Source organism: Somniosus microcephalus, chromosome 2 (genome assembly GCF_052327205.1).
Source record: "Somniosus microcephalus isolate GS21.2 chromosome 2, FLI_Smic_1.0, whole genome shotgun sequence".
Taxonomy (NCBI): domain Eukaryota; kingdom Metazoa; phylum Chordata; class Chondrichthyes; order Squaliformes; family Somniosidae; genus Somniosus; species Somniosus microcephalus.
Window position 1 is genome coordinate 215690632 of NC_140988.1, and position 12456 is coordinate 215703087.

A 12456-nucleotide genomic window follows, 5' to 3' on the forward strand; every position below is an offset into this window, starting at 1 on the left:
GGAGGGCCCTTGGTCTTGCCACCTCACTCCATCTTTGTCTCCTTCTAAGCATCTATGCTATGGATTCTCTATACTCACTCCTTCATTCTCACTCAAACTCCACTTGTCTCCCTCATTGCAGGAAAAGAGAGCTCACAATAAGAGGGAAAGAGTGAGGACAGGAGGAGGGCCACCCTCAGTAGCCCTGCTCACCCCTTGGGAGGAGGCGGTCCTGGAGATCGTGGGACTCGAGGACGATGCGCAAGTGGGGGACAGACAGACGGATGCATCAGAGCAAGCTGGTGCCAGAATAGTTTTTCATCTCTCTCATTGACATTGCATGAGTCGCTGATAATGATTCTGATGCTCTAACAGATGGACTTATGATCATCTGCAATATGCAATGTGCATGTAACCTTGGCCTCACATCTCTGACTCTTTCCTTCACTCCCCCACAGGACCATCGCAAGCACCCGTCCCCACTATCCAGGTGGAATAGCCGGAGCCTTCAGACTCCTCAGAGGAAGCTGCAACCTCTGAGGGCGCAGCGTCAGCAGAATTCAGCCAACCCAGCACCAGCGCAGACACACACATCTCGGTGGGACCATCGCGAGATAGAGTAGTGTTGTCACCTGGTGTATCACAGCTCACAAGTGAGCATCAGCAGATTGTGGAGACAGGGACAGCAGTGGAGAGTCCTAGTCGGAGGGCGCAGGACTCTCCCAGCTCGGCTCAGCTGCATATCGACCCTCTGCCTCTGGGTCCATCCATAAGATCAGCGGTGCTGGAACTCCAGGAACAGGTGCAGGAGTCTCTGGCAGGTTTTGTCTCCAGGGTCGCTGCGAGTGTGGAGTGAATGGAGGAGTCCATCACGAACATGAACAGAGCCTTTGTGGAGTCATTGGCGCAAGAACGCAGCACCACGGAAAGGATGGCAACCTCCATAGAAAGGATGGCTACAGTACACGAGAGGATGGCTACTGCCATTGAGGAGCTAAGTCGCCCGAGTGTAGAAAACACGGTGAGTGTTCAAAATAGACTGACATCTCTGGAGGAGCGATGGTCAGCTATTGAACAGAGAAACCAGACCTTCATAGAAGGCCTTCTGAGTAGGACTGTCAGTGCAGATAGGGGTCTCCATGGCCCCCCTGATGTGCAGCAAGGTGCTCTCAAGCCTCTTGCAAGCGCTGAGGTGGACCTGACCCATGAGAGGGATGTTGGTGGCAGAGAACAAGGACGTGGGGGGCTCCTCTCCAAGCGCTCACACTTCCATGCCACTGCCAAGTCCTCGGTCAGAGCCCCACCAGAGTCCACACCCATCTGAGATTGGCGTCAGGAGCAGCAGACTGTTGCCGAGCCCTCACAGGTTCACAACCCCAGAGGACGCCCACCAAAGGTGTCGAGACACGAGCAGCAAGAAAGTGAGCAAGGGGCCTCCACATCTGCTGATGCCAAGGGGGAACCACTATGTAGGAGCACGTGTAAGCGAAAGATACTGCACAAATAGTCACAAGGGTAGTCACTTGGGTGAAATATGATGTTTAAGGTTGAAAAGCCATCAGTTGGTTATTGTAAATAAAAATTCTGATGGTAACTGTTGCAGTGTGTCATTTCGCTAATAGGGCTTCCACATTGATGGCTTAGGATTACTTGCAATTGTCAGTATGGCGGTCAGAATGCTAGGAATCCACTGGTTGTTGGCCATTGTCGATGCTCTGGTAAGAAGCTGCGAGGCAAAAGTGCTTGATTGGCTAGGTTAAGCAAATCTGGCCAAGATGAGTGCGTTCCTTGCATCCCGGGCAGCAATGTTCTCGCGTACTGCTGCCGCTGGTTGATGGGCCTCTGCAAGATGTTTGTTTTCACTCTCCTCCTCCTCCTCATCTGAGGAGGATATGTGAGGAGCCACTTGGTCCTCAGGAATCTGCAAGCCACAATGCTGTGCCATGTTGTGAAGTGCACAGCAAACCACGACGATTCTGGAGACCCTGGCTGGGCTCCACCTGATCTATCTAGGCATCTGAAGCTTATCTTCAGCAAGCCGATGGTTTGCTCGATTATGGATCTGGTGGAAATGTGGCTGTAGTTGTAGCTCTCCTCAGCTTCATTGGATGGGCTTCTCAACGGCATCATTAGCCACGTCTTCAGAGGATAGCCCTTGTCTCCAAGTAGCCATCCATTAAGTTGGTCTGGCAGACTGAAGAGCGGAGGCACACTAGACTGGCGCAGTATGAAGGAGTCATGGCAACTGCCAGGGTACTTGGCACAAACATGCAAAATTTCCTTCTTGTGGTCACACACCAGCTGCACGTTGAGGGAGTGGAAGCCCTTGCAGTTGACAAAAATACCTGGATTGCGATGGGGTGCCTTAAGGGCTGCATGTGTGCAGTCAACGACGCCCTGCACCCGTAGAAAGCCTGCCAGATTAGCTAATCCAACCGCACGCACCGTGACACTTGCTTGATCCTTGGAGAAATGGATGTGATTGTGCGCGATGGCAAAGAGGGCATTGGTTACTTGCATGATGCAAGTGTGTGCGGCCGCCTGGGAGATGCCGCTGATGTCTGCTGCTGATCCCTGGAATGAGCCTGAGGCAAAAAAGTTGAGTGCGGTGGTGACTTTAATGGCCACTGGTAAGGGGTGTCCACCTGCTCCTCTGAGCTCCAGGTCTTGCTGCACCATTGTGCAGATGTCACCCACTACCTCTCAAGAAAGTCGGAGCCGCCTTTGGCACTGCTGCTCATCATGTTGAGGTAGCTGATCCTCTGTCTGTAGACCCTGTTTGGGGGGTATCTCCTACACCGACGGGCTTTCATGCGCTGGCCCCTTCTGGCCTGTGCAGCTTCAGGTGGGTGAGCAGCAGCTTGGAGCTCCTGCTGTTGCTCCTGCTGTTGGTGCTGCTGTTGTTCATGGTTCTGCTGCTGCCGTGGCTGGTCTTCGTCCTCATCTGATGTCCAGGAGGAAAGGAAATAAATGGTTCTCATGCTTCTGGTTTATGCCTCAGTTGAGGAAGCGCTCAGTCAATGTGGCGAGAGGGGTTTCCCAGGAGGTCACACTGGAGATGGGTGTCAGGCTCCAAACTTCCACAGGTGTGGTTATGCCTGCTAAAAGTTCCCCCAGACCTGAGGCAACAAAGTCCTGCCACCTGCAAATGATGACTGATCAAATCTCCTATTTAATGGTGGAGCTGCAGCTGATAGTCAGCAATCCAATTGTGTTCCCGCCAGGTTTCACCGTCGTGTTTCAGACGAGGCATGCATCACGTGGGAAAAGTGTTAAAATCAGAAAGGCCTCTCAAACTGGGATTATAGAGGCAATTCAGTGGTTGTTAGGGGCCTTAAGGGCCTATCCCGCCTCTTGGAGGCAGGACTGAGACGGGATCAGAAACCACACATTTGGGAACATTGCTTGGAGGCGGGATCAGGCCGCCCACCACTTTTTGCAATTTTAACACCCCACACGCCTCCATTCCAGCCTCCTCGGGCCTGGCAAAATTGAGCCCATAAAGTATTTCAACTCACTATAAATGGAAGAACACTGAAGGCCGGAAAGTTCTCGGTGCGGGACCTGCTCTTCAAATTTAGCGCCCCCTTTGCGCCAATTGCGCAACTGCTGTCTTAGCAGTTGGAGCGGTTGAACAGGTGGATGTTTCCCCTATAATAAGAATGTTCAAGGGGTGTCTAAAGAAGGGGAGCAGTTATCAAGCACAACTGTTCTACCACAAGTAGTCAAAATTCTGAAGCTCAAAACCGAACTGGATCTACTTTTATGTGGGGACATAGAAAATACACTGTTTATTAATAATGTCCATATTGTAGTTCTGCTATTCGCACAATCTATATTTCCAGAATCGATTGGTTGACTGTGCTTTTATGTATGAGAACAGTCGGGTTCACAAGGAGTTGCTCAATTATCTCCCCATTTGTTCGTTAAAATGAAATAGGAAACAAAATATTATTACATTTTCGATGCGAAATTAATCAGGTGTAATAACTAATTGCTAAAACAAGTGTTAGCAAAATCTGCTTAACCTGCTTCTTGCGAAGTATGAATGCGCTGATCGCTGCTGTATAACATCTGCATCCTTCATAAGCACTGCAGAGGGCGACAGACACTGCGGCAAGAGAATTAGTTCGACTAGGCCGTTAGGGACAACCAGAAATTGGCTTCCAGTCAGTTTGATATTAAGACCTAAAAGACAAATTGATGGGAATCTCTGTTGGGATATGAAGAGCTGGTACCCAGACTGAGGAGAATCGTTACTGGGATATTAGGGACTGATACCCAGTCTGTTTGATGGGATTATCTACTGGGACACCAAAGACTGCCATGCGGTTTGAAGAGAGAATCCCTATTGAGATATTAAGGATTGGTACCTAGTTCGTTTGATGAAAATATCTACCGGGATATCAAAAACTGGTACCCAGTTTAATAAGGGAATCTCTAATGGGATATTAAGGACTGATACTCAGACTGAGTAGAATATATTGGGGTTCCAACGATTGGTAAGCAACCTGCTTAATGGAAACCTCCACCGGTAGACTGGGAATCGAGATCAACAGTTGATGGATACTTCCATTGGCAAATCACCGACATTGCATGGAAACCTTTATTGGAGAATCGAGGACTGAAATCCACTCACTTTGTTGGAAACAAATTTTTAGGAATTGGCATCCATTTTGCTTGATTTTGAATCTATTTGATGGTAATCTCTTTTAGGATACCGGGGACTGGAACCAACATCTAATACGGTTGATTAAAACTCTATTGGGATATCAGGGATTGTCACCCAGTCTACTTGATGAGATTGTCCATTCAGGGATCAGCCATTGGCACCAAATCTGTTTGATATGAATCCCTATTGGTATAACAGAGACTGACTCTCCATCTATTTGATGGGAATCCCTATTGGGTCATAAAGGGTTGGCACCTACTGGGAATTCAATTGGGACATCGGAGACAGGCGCCCAGTCTGATCAGAATCTGTACAGAGATATCAATGACTGGCATCTACGGTGTGCTTGATTACATCCAGCAAGATATGAGATACAAGATTATTTCACATACTCATTTCCGGAAATATCAGCAGCAATCTGTAAAAGCCCATCATTTCTTCAGCGATTGCAATCATTGGTTATGTTGACGAGATATTACAGTAGCCATCTTTAGGTGTGATGTTAGGGTTCGTTACTTCATTTATCGTACTGGCTACAGGTGTTTTGAATGCTCAAGATTTCAGATCAGGATTTAAAAAGAAACAAAAGGACTTTGTGATATGGCACGGAATTTCTCTCTTATATAATGTGACTTTCGATAAAACAGAAGGAAAGGGCTTCAATTATTCGAGTTATTTTAGACATCATTAATAAGAATAGTTTTAATTTGATCGACGGCGTCATACTTGCTCTTGTGTACACTCGTCGAAAAAACATCGAGAATGTGTGAAAAGCACCTTAATAAAAGATATTATTAATTCCGTAATTTCTACAAATGAGTATAGTTCCGAAATCATTTCTTCTAATAATAAAAACGTGTAAATTGTTGGAGACATTTGGCTTCATAAATTCAATTCAATCTATTGATTTATAGGCAGCATGTTGCTCTTCAAAAATATGTGACACAAAAAGGGATAGAAAGTTAGAAGGATTCCTTTGCTGCACATGTCGTGTGCCAGCTACATGCCATTAAACCCGTATTACATCATTCTTTTCTCTTTTCTTCCCACCGGGATGAAGAATCTGGCTTCCCTTTTACCGGCCTGTCCTTTATTATGAGATTGAATCTATAAACAGTCGAGGTATCATTAATATAAATTAATTGTGATTAACTGCAGACTGTGTGGGTTTGTGTTTCCTAACCTCTATCTCCAATGGCAACCAGTGACTTATATAGAACCACCTGTTGAGTTCAATTCGTTGCAGATAAATCAGTGTCCAGGTTCCGTGTTGCACTAGAGATCCACTTTCAGCATTCTAACCTCAGTGGAAACTCCCTTTTAGTCTATTTTCTGGAGATCATGACCAGTATTGACTGATTATGTAATATTGTACATCTGAACATGACAAATTTGAAAAATACTATTTTGTTTTCCAAATAACACTAATATAATTTGGGTATTCAAAAACAATCGCTGTAACACTTAGTATGTACAATATCCACTAATATTCGATGAATAAATGACAAAATAAATAATTTAACATTTAATTTAGTTTCACCATTTCTTTCAATTAGAAAGCTAATCGCCAAAATATGCAGCTCATGTTATGCATACGACAGTGAGAAAAAAAACTTAAAGCCTTTTGTATTAGTTAATTCTGAATAGTAAATCTCTCACGTAGGCCTATTGTTTTTGTTTTGTTTTCATTATCGAACATGACAGGTTCTACTTGCCCTGGCCTATATTTACCCCATGACCAGCATCAGTAAAAAACAGATGGTCTGATCATTTATCTCATTGCTCTCCGTGGGGCCTTGCTGTGGGAGATTTAGCTGTCACGATTTTCTACATTACAACATGAACTACACTTCAAATAGTACTTCATTGTCTGTGACTGCTTTGGGACATCCTAAGGTCCCGAAAAGCTTTGTAAAAATGCAAGTTTATTCTTTACTTCCCTCGGTCTACCTGTTATTATCTTGCGATTACTTTCTCTTTGCTCTAATAAATATGTTTTATTACAAGAAATCTTAAATAATTTTTATTGATTCTACTTTAAGCGATAAAAGCAGAAAACGTTCAACTTCATTCGCTATAAGATTCATTATGATCCCCATGGCCTTACCCGTGATCTGTTAAGGAAAATCCAATATAATTCTAGAACTTAAAAAACGAATGAAAACTGGTATATATCTATTTAAATAGAGGCGTTGATTTCTATACTTTGTTGAGACATTCGTCTTCAAGGAAAGGTTTTGTTACAATGATTGATATCTAAAGTTTCGAAGATGTAGACAACACAAAGTGAAACGGTAGCATTAATCAGCAGGTCCGTTTTGTCTTTTTTATTATTATTTCACAGTTTTGCTTTCGTCGTCTCTGGTATTTCCATCAAACATGACATTTAAAAAATGAAAACTAATACAATCACAATCTGTTTATAAATATTGTATTTCCAACCACTCCATTTAAAAATGTGTTTGAGCTTCTTCACACAAGACGAAACAGAATTTAATATATTAGAATAATGTTCACTCTAAAAAGGCAAACAATATTTAAGAAATTCACATTGACATTCTCTTGTAGCCTGAAGCTGACAACACACAGTTGCTACCCTGTTTTAGGTTCATCTTATCCCTCAACTCTAAGTTTTATCGCCACAACTTTACTTTAATAACAAAAAAAAGAAACATATTCCAACCTTTGCTTTGCATTTTATTATCAACAATCAAGTTAATGGTACACTTTTGGAAAACTATATGCACACGTAGAAATATTTCCCTTTTTAAATATAAGCATCCATTATACCACATATAAATAATTTTGAACTCCTGAACATAATTTATGAGGATTATGCTCACAATAATTTCGAACGGGACAGAGAAAAGAAAAAAGAAACGACAACATGCATTTAACAAAAATATATACCATTATTATTATATGAACCAGCTTTTACCTAAACAAAATAACTCAACCCGTGATGATCTGTTTTATTTTGTATTCTCCATAAACACACTCCATATGGACTACAAGGGGGGGAAAGGTGTTTAAGGTCAACTAGAGAAGACAATTTATACTGAGAATAACACTTTTACAGTTTAGTCACAGAACACTGCTGTAGAAAGACACACAAAAAGTTTTTTTTTTCGTTTTGTATTTTTTTTACATATTTTTTTAATCCCAGTGTTGAAGGGAGAAGGAAAAAAATTCAGAACATGCTGCTCTTTACTAAAGTGGCTTTGGTTCCGCTGGGTCTCTGCAGAGAGGAGAGCACGCTCGCGAAAGGTCCTCCTATTGAGTCGGGCACTGCGCTCACCCCGCCCGGACCCGTTGCCCAGCCGGTGCCCGCTACTCCCGCAGCTGCCGCAGCCGCCGCAGCCGCAGCCGCCGCTGCCGCTTTGGCGGAGTCCCCAACCCCCACGCCTCCTCCTCCAACACCCCCTCCTCCAATGCCTCCTCCTCCCCCGTTGCCGGATACCCCGCCGCCGTTGCCCGGGGTGGGCACGCAGCTGCCAGGGCCCGTGCTGTCGGGATCGGCCGGTTTCGAGTCCTTGTTGTCGTCCTCGGACCGCAGGTCGGATTTCTTGGACGAGCCGTTGTTCTTGGCCGCTGCCGCCGCCGCCGCCGCCGCTCTCTCCTGTTTGCGGAATTTGGCCCGCCGGTTCTGAAACCAAACCTAGGGAAAGAAAGAGAAGGGAAGAGACAGGAGTTAGAGCCGGGAAGTGGCAGACGACAGACCGGCAATTAAGATGTATTGTTAACCAGAAAGTGCAATCTGATCCTCAGGGCCAGTGAGGAAGAGATCTACTCAAATTACAACATTAATAAATGACCGTGAATGAGAAAGTGCTAAACAACGGAGACAAACGTGGAGCGAGAAAAAAAGAACAAGCGAGAAGGTAGAAATTGGAGGGGAAATGTTCCTGAGCCTGGTTGTGTTGCAGGAAGAGACGAGCTGGTTATCCTGTGAACCAGGACCTGTTGCATTCCCGCCCGGTTCTCAATGTAGATTTTAAGAATTTCAGGAGCGCACTTGTTCCTCTTTTGGGTTTCACACTTGGATACAGTGGCTACTTGCCTCTATCGATTTTATATATACACATGTGTGTAGCGAGCTATAGCTATGTGAACATATAACTAATATATTTAAATGTCTATTTCAATCTATATTGTCCCCTATCGTAGTGGTTATATTTTCCTACACCCTCCTCATTGAAGTCTATCTCTAATGTGATTTCCATTTTATGTTGTAGTAACTTATATAACAAGAACGGGAATAATGCATGACATTATATACAAAAAATAGATATGTATCGATAACTTGGTTATAGTACTCTCATTCTAGTTCTAACAAGGCCAATTCTCAGTGAATCGCTATTCAATAATGCATGCAAAGGGCGAGGGCGTTATCCACATGTACAGTAAATGAAGTAATTTGGATGTATCCAGATATGTACCGATGAAATGTCCATCTAATGTCAGATTATATCGATATTGCAGTAATGTAGAGGTGACCAAAATGCTATTGTTAAACGTAAATGTTGCTGTCCTAGATCAGTGTTCCAATAATACCTGCACTCTGGCCTCGGTGAGATCTATCTTCAGCGCCAACTCTTCCCGTGTGTAAATGTCCGGGTAATGAGTCTCTGCAAACACTCGCTCCAGTTCTTTCAACTGGGCGCTGGTGAAAGTGGTCCGTATCCGCCTCTGCTTCCTCTTCTCGTTCAAGCCGCCGTGATCCGTGAACAATTTGTATGGGACTGGTAGAGAAAATGGAAAGCCAAGGGAAAAGTCGAGAAATCAGAACAATAATAAATCTCGCAAAACACCCTTAAAATAACGGAGGAAAATATAATGAACAAAATCTCTGGTAAAATTGAATTGAGAAATGTACTTAATTACAAGACAGGTGCATAAAGAGACAATTCTCAATCCCGCTCTGCAATTCACTGAATTGAAACCGATGTTACAAAAGTCCAGGTAAATGTATAACAAGATCTGAGATTATTTCAAGATATAATATAAGTGGAATGAAGAATAATGTAAAAATAAACGATGAAGAAATGATTCAGAATAATTTTCCTCAAAATATAGGAAAATGTGCAATTGGAAATAAAATCAGCCATATTACCATCAATTGAAAATTTTGTTTTTATCTGGCTTAAAGTAGATTTATTTTTGTGTGAAATTGTTTCTAAATTGCCTTTCCTAAGTTTTATGTGTCTTAAAGTTTACCTAATGCGTTAACATGATCGTAGTATTAAGTCCAAGCCACTCTGCTTTAAAGACACTCTGGTAATGAGCTTTAGTCTTTGGTTATTTAATTACACCAGGACAGATTTTCTAAGCTTTACGTATCATCGCAAAGTAAATAAATTATGCCTATCATTTTGGCAGCTTAAGATAATTTTGTTGGCGGTTCGGGTGTGACTAGTATAGTGTAACCCTGTAACTGAATTACCCATTGCCTGCAATCGCTTCTAACGTGATAAATTCTTTCATTTGTGTAAGCAAATTTCGTTTGGTAAATACTAAACACATTTCAATTTTCAAATGCAATCAACCTTCCTATATACATGTTTGTTGCGGGGAGAAGGGGTACTCTTTGGAAAGGATTGCGAGAGGTCCTTACCTGCTGCGTATGGACTGCTCTGATGGTCCCTAAGAGTTCCAAGGCTGCAGGATCCTGGAGTTAGAGATGGACATCCCGAGGTGGCCCCGAATGTGGTCCTTATAGGATTATATTGGAATCCACTCGCCTGGCTGCAAGAACTGAAGTCAGCATAAGCTGAAGCAAGGCTTGAAGTGTCCATACCAGCCATACACGACTCGTAGGCAGAAGAATTGAGGTAAGAATATTCCATTTTATACATTGAAAAGGCTCTGGATATCTGGCCAAAAAAAGAAAGAGAAAAAAGAGAAAGAGAGAGAAGGTGCCTTTGGTGGGTAGATGTGCACAGCACAGAGCCTGCTTTACAACTGGGCTTCTTTCTAAGAGGAGAGCTTAGTTTTATCAAAATGCCTCCTATGAGCTGCCTTGCCTCAGGTCTCTAGAGCATATAGTCCTCATAATAAACTTGGCTGTTTCCACTTGGACAATAGCAAAGCGGTGGTCTTATTGCCTTCGCTTTTACATGACAATAACTCATCAGTCTATTGGGCTGGCACAGGGGGACTGAGCTGCCCAACCTCCCTATCATTGATTCCTGCATCTCTAATTAGAATTTAATACCACACCATTACGCACAGAGTCCCCTCCATCATCCCTCTAACCATATCCCTGCCCTTAATTCAATCAGACTACTTTTAAATAATGAAAGTTGGGTGACGATTCTCCCTGATCCAATTTCCCTGCGCTTTTAAGCTTTTTAAGCGATCATAGCTCGGCACAAATTGAGATATTTTCTGTTTTCGGGGAGGAAGCCGGGTGTCATGGTCCGCCTTTTTTGTAATAATGTTACACGCTCAATTTAACAACAAGTCTCCCCCCTGTTGTGCGTGAAATGTTATCACGGGTGGACATTCGCTGGACGCTGGCACCGTGCAAAAACAGAGCTAGCATAGAGAGAAAAAAGATTTTTTTTCTAAACACACCTGGCTGGGAAATGTACAGGAAAGGCGATGAACACTATTGTGCATTCAAGGGTAACCGGTTTGAAAATATTTCTGTAATGCGACGATTTTGTTTTTTAGAAAGAATTTGTTCTGACCTCTTTAATCTGTTGAAATATTAAATAATAAATGTAAAACAAGAATATTTTCATTTTATTGTCATTATCAAATCCTGCGGGTTCGTGAAATGGGTGTCGGAAATGTTTTCACGGTTTGCAATACCGGAAATACAAAAATGAAGACTGCATTGAAATATTAAATTTAGGAACATATTTTGACAAAATTACCCAGTTATCATTTCATGCCGTTTAAACAAGCATAAACCGTGGATACGGACTAACCTGGTCTCTAGAAAATAGGATCAAGTATATCTGTGGACATATTCTTCAAGCACACTGACGGGTAAATTAAAAAGTTAAAAGAAATATAATTGATTCAGTTAAAAGCATGAATCAAAAATACAATTTTATTTAATCCAACACGCTACGGGATATTTTTTCCTCCTAATTAATCCTTCAACTGTGAAGTATGCATTTTACTCGGACACACTCTAATATAAGGCAACAGTTGATGTGATTTTAAATAATTAGAAAATTAGTGTAATTACATCAATGAGCCTTTTATGTGTTAAATACCAAGCGAAATTGAAAAACATTATTCCAAGTATAGAGTATATAATAAACACATTTATTTATATCTGCGACGCATCGGATCTCAATTGATAGAGCACAAAAATACCGACAATAAAATACCGACAATAAACCGGAAATAAACGTGTTGCATTAATTTTAAAGAATATAAACAACAAATAATTGAAAATATAAAACATGATTATTTTAGGATACGGTTACGTTTATTGGAAGGTGTAGGCTTATTCTAGTTAATAGCCAGAGGATAGAAAGATAAATATGACAGAAAGTAAAAATAGAGAACAGAATTTAAAAATTCGTTTTTAAATAATGTTGTACAACAAACAATATCTAAAGAGGCTAAAGTTGGATTTATGAGGCTGCGCCTCATTTTCAAAATAAAAACGGCAGAATTGTGAAAGAGGTAGGTTCTGGAGGACTGTTGATGACGGGCGATGTAATCCGTGTTGAGTTGTGGTTTTGATAAAGAAGGACTTTCTTTTGTGCTTTGTACACATTGTTTTTTTTTTTTGTTTACCGGGGAAATGAAAACAAAGTTACCAGTGACATTGGGAAACAAAT

The 12456-nt window shown here is 42.3% G+C and overlaps 1 protein-coding gene across 1 annotated transcript; it reads right to left on the minus strand.

The window, feature by feature from the left end:
* Positions 1-6963: 6963 nt before the first annotated feature.
* On the minus strand, positions 6964-10816 carry phox2bb (paired like homeobox 2Bb). Its single transcript, XM_086004241.1, has 3 exons — positions 10266-10816; positions 9206-9393; positions 6964-8309 (listed from the first exon to the last, which is right to left on the minus strand). Exons 1-3 carry the CDS (start codon positions 10504-10506, stop codon positions 7842-7844), a joined length of 897 nt encoding a protein of 298 aa, XP_085860367.1. The 5' UTR covers positions 10507-10816; the 3' UTR covers positions 6964-7841.
* Positions 10817-12456: the final 1640 nt, after the last annotated feature.

Excerpts from the sequence above, each read along its gene's own strand:
- phox2bb (XM_086004241.1), bottom strand. The coding sequence starts at position 10,506 with ATGTATAAAATGGAATATTCTTACCTCAATTCTTCTGCCTACGAGTCG. Across the intron at positions 9,394-10,265 it reads GAGCAGTCCATACGCAGCAG|TCCCATACAAATTGTTCACG; the intron begins GTAAGGACCTCT and ends TTTCTCTACCAG. Across the intron at positions 8,310-9,205 it reads TCACCGAGGCCAGAGTGCAG|GTTTGGTTTCAGAACCGGCG; the intron begins GTATTATTGGAA and ends TTCTTTCCCTAG.